Below are 3,220 nucleotides of genomic sequence, written 5' to 3' on the forward strand. Positions count from 1 at the left end.
ATCAGCTCCTCTCTATCTCGCTCGCTCCTTTTCTTTCTCGCACATGCACACAGGAGCACACATACACACACACATACAAGTACATACATACACACATGCGCACACGCACACACACACATACACACACACGCTTGGAGGGGAAATGACAGCGTCGTTGTGCGTCCGCCGTCGCAGAGTACATTAAGCCGTACTTACCAATTGTCTAGCTTGATCAGCTCCTCGGGTTTTTTCGACTTGTGATCGGCCTTGAGGCGCAGCGCCTGCGGATAAAGTTTCAGAACGTGGTCGAACTGCGTCGCGGTGCCCTCCGCGAAGAAAGTCGCTGTGTCTTTCACGGAAGCCATTGCGATAACGCGGGCTTCGATCGACGGCCGTCGGGGCGCAGCACCAGCGCCGCCTACTGCCGCTGCTCCGTAAAGCGCGTCGGCCGTTCCCGTTGCTGATGCCGCCGCCGTTGCTCGCTGTTCTCTCGCTGTTACCACCGCCGCCGCCGCCGCTGCTACGGGCGGCGTTGCCACGTCTCGTTTGCTCTTTGCCGAGGAATCCTACTTCACCCTCGCGAATTCCCTCACCAGTGCGGCGCGAGTAAGCGCGTCGCGTGGGAAATCGATGACTGTGGTGGGAGAGCCGCGTACCGAGACGTTACGGCTCTTTCGACTCTCTCGCGAACGGAAAGATTCGTGCCCTGCGTCTACACGTATGTGGAATTTTAACGAAAACGTTGAATAAAAAGATAACTGTCACTGTACGTTTCTTTTTCTTTTCGGAGGGGAGTCGACTGCTCCCTTTTCTCTCGTTTTCTTTCTCTTTCCTCCTCTCTCCGCCTGACGTGCGTTTAAAAAGATTACGAATGGATAAAATGTATCTCGAACGTATTCAGAACGAAACTGTCCTCCCAGGCACTGTGCGACTACACGAGAGAAAATCACACTGTCGTAAGAACTCTCCGTCAGACCTCGCTCGACACTGGCCCGGGTGGGGAGCCGACGCGACGTTGCCAATAGGCGGCAGCACCGCTCGGGTTGCGCCTCTATCCCCACTCTAATCCGACTGCGCCTCGCTCCCTCTCCAAAGCGCTCGTTGTCTCCGTCTCTCTCGCGCACCTGGGAAACACTCCCGTGCGTCTCCCACTCCCCTCTTTCGCTCTATTGGGAATACGTCTGTCACGCTTTCTCCACCGAGTCGCTATCCGGTTCTCTCGCTCCGCTCCGACGGCTCCGACTCTTCCCTTCTCTCTCTCTCGCTCTCTATCACTCACCGTCTCGCTCCCACGGAGTCCGTATCTCTCCCACTTGATCGCCGCTTATTCTGCTCTCCCTTCCACGCCCGTTCCGCGTCCTTCTCCTTGCTACCGCGATGTCCTTGTCTACCGCCTTTGATTGCGCCTATATATCTCTTACGCGTCTACCTCTCTTTTTTTCCTCTCCTCTCACGTCCGTCTCGCTCGCTCGCACGGGACCGCGAAATTCGGTCGAACACACGCGGCGACGTGCCTTCGACACCTTGTGTAGTGTGTCGGAGGGGAGCGCGAGATTTTCACGGAGCAGCTCCTTTCTCCAACCAAACGGTGCGGCGCGCCTCTCCTCTCTTTTTCTCCTTCTCGCACGCAGGGCACGTACTCCGCTCCCTGTCCTTCTCTGCTTGACAATAAGCGGTATCAACGTGACTCTCCGTCGTTTCTCGCGTGCGTGTCTCTCGTCGCGGATTACAACGTGATTCTTTTCTATGCTCACTGAGTACTCTCGCGCGCGCACGAAGGCACCGATGACTCGTAAACGCGTGAACGTTGGCACGCACGCAGAGACAGAGAGAGAGAAGGAGAGAGAAAACAGCGATGGAATCGCGCGTTTTTTCACGCGGCGTCGTACAATAAATATCCGTGTCCGCTTGGTATATATTATAAGCTACGTTCGCTCGATTTTCTACCAACGTCGCCCGACAGGCGTGTTTCCACGTAAGCGACTGAGGTTACGTTGCGCGACGACCGCCTCATCGACGACGAAGCCACGGAAAGCGGCGATTGGTCGAACACGGTCTCTCTCAGACTATCTTTCTCTCTCCCTTTCCCCTCGCCCCACCCCACCCCACCCCTCTCTTCCACCTCTTTCTCTCCCTCTCCGCCACTCCCGTTGTCTCGCTTGATGTTCGCTTTTATCGCTGGCTCGACGCTCGACGTCGATATTTCCTTTTTCTTCACGGGAATATCGCGACGAGATCCGCGATGAGGTCGACGATCATCGATTGCATTCGCAAATAACGTCGCTAGATCGACGAAAAGTCATATACGGCTGCGCCGATGCGTGCGTGTGCGTGCGTGTGCGTGCGCTCCGTTTGTGCAGGCGAGCGCGCGCACGTCAGCAGAACGGAGAAGCGAGCGCGCCCCTGCTCCTGTCTCGAATGGTCTCGAAAACGGGAACGCGGAGGAAACGGAGGAAACGCACGTATTACAGCCAGCCAGCCAGCCCGACCAGCCAATCGTTCGCTCCGCCGCACGCGCGCGTGTGTGTAACCGTAGTACGTCAACCGGCCGAGCGAGGGCAGCACCGTCGCTCACCGCCGTCGCGATTGGCACCCCGCCAGACCCTCTCCTGTCCCCGATGACCGCTTCTGACAAGCGAGCGAGCGAGCGAGCGAGTGAGCGAGCGAGAGAACGAACGATGGAACGAACGGACGAGCCGTTCCTCCCCTCGTCGTGTTCGTGCGTCCGGACACCGCATCCACCGTCAGCTGCGCATTGCGCCCCCCTCCATGGCGCCATGCTGGAGGATCAGTGGAGACGCGGTGTTCAGGGATGGATAAAATAACTCGGAGTTGTTCCACCGTTGTTGCTCTGAGAATGTAAAAGCAGATAGAAATTTCCACGACGAGATATTTCTCTTATTACTAATATAATGTAGATTTTACAAAATTAACGCGATAACGGCGTAATTATACCCTCATTATCGCGTGCCCGATAAGCTCCGAAGTTACTGGCGATTATTGTGTAAGGTCATAAACAAGTAATTGCTCGGAGCAGTAAACCGAGAGAGAAAACGCTCGAATTTATTTTTGAAGTTTATACATATGTCACTATATAAAGTATCTAGGTACCCAACGCACGTATCCGTAGAAAACCGTAGAATAGATTCGCTGTAGGTTCGCTCCTTTTTTTATTATTACTTTGTCTCCTTTACCTTTTCTTGCATACAACCAGAAACTAACAAACAAGATAATCAAAAGT

At 54.8% G+C, this 3,220-nt stretch overlaps 1 protein-coding gene across 1 annotated transcript in view; it reads right to left on the reverse strand.

Moving 5' to 3' along the window:
• Positions 1-2,002, reverse strand: part of Amun (protein amun) — a 9,731-nt gene extending 7,729 nt beyond the window's left edge. Inside the window, exon 1 of the mRNA XM_018510177.1 lies at positions 196-2,002. Within this exon, the coding sequence (XP_018365679.1) occupies positions 196-344 (149 nt within the window). The 5' untranslated portion in view covers positions 345-2,002. The remainder of the gene's footprint in view (positions 1-195) is intronic.
• Between the last annotated feature and the right edge of the window lie 1,218 nt (positions 2,003-3,220).

This window comes from Trachymyrmex cornetzi, unplaced genomic scaffold (genome assembly GCF_001594075.2).
Source record: "Trachymyrmex cornetzi isolate Tcor2-1 unplaced genomic scaffold, Tcor1.1 scaffold11, whole genome shotgun sequence".
Lineage (NCBI taxonomy): Eukaryota > Metazoa > Arthropoda > Insecta > Hymenoptera > Formicidae > Trachymyrmex > Trachymyrmex cornetzi.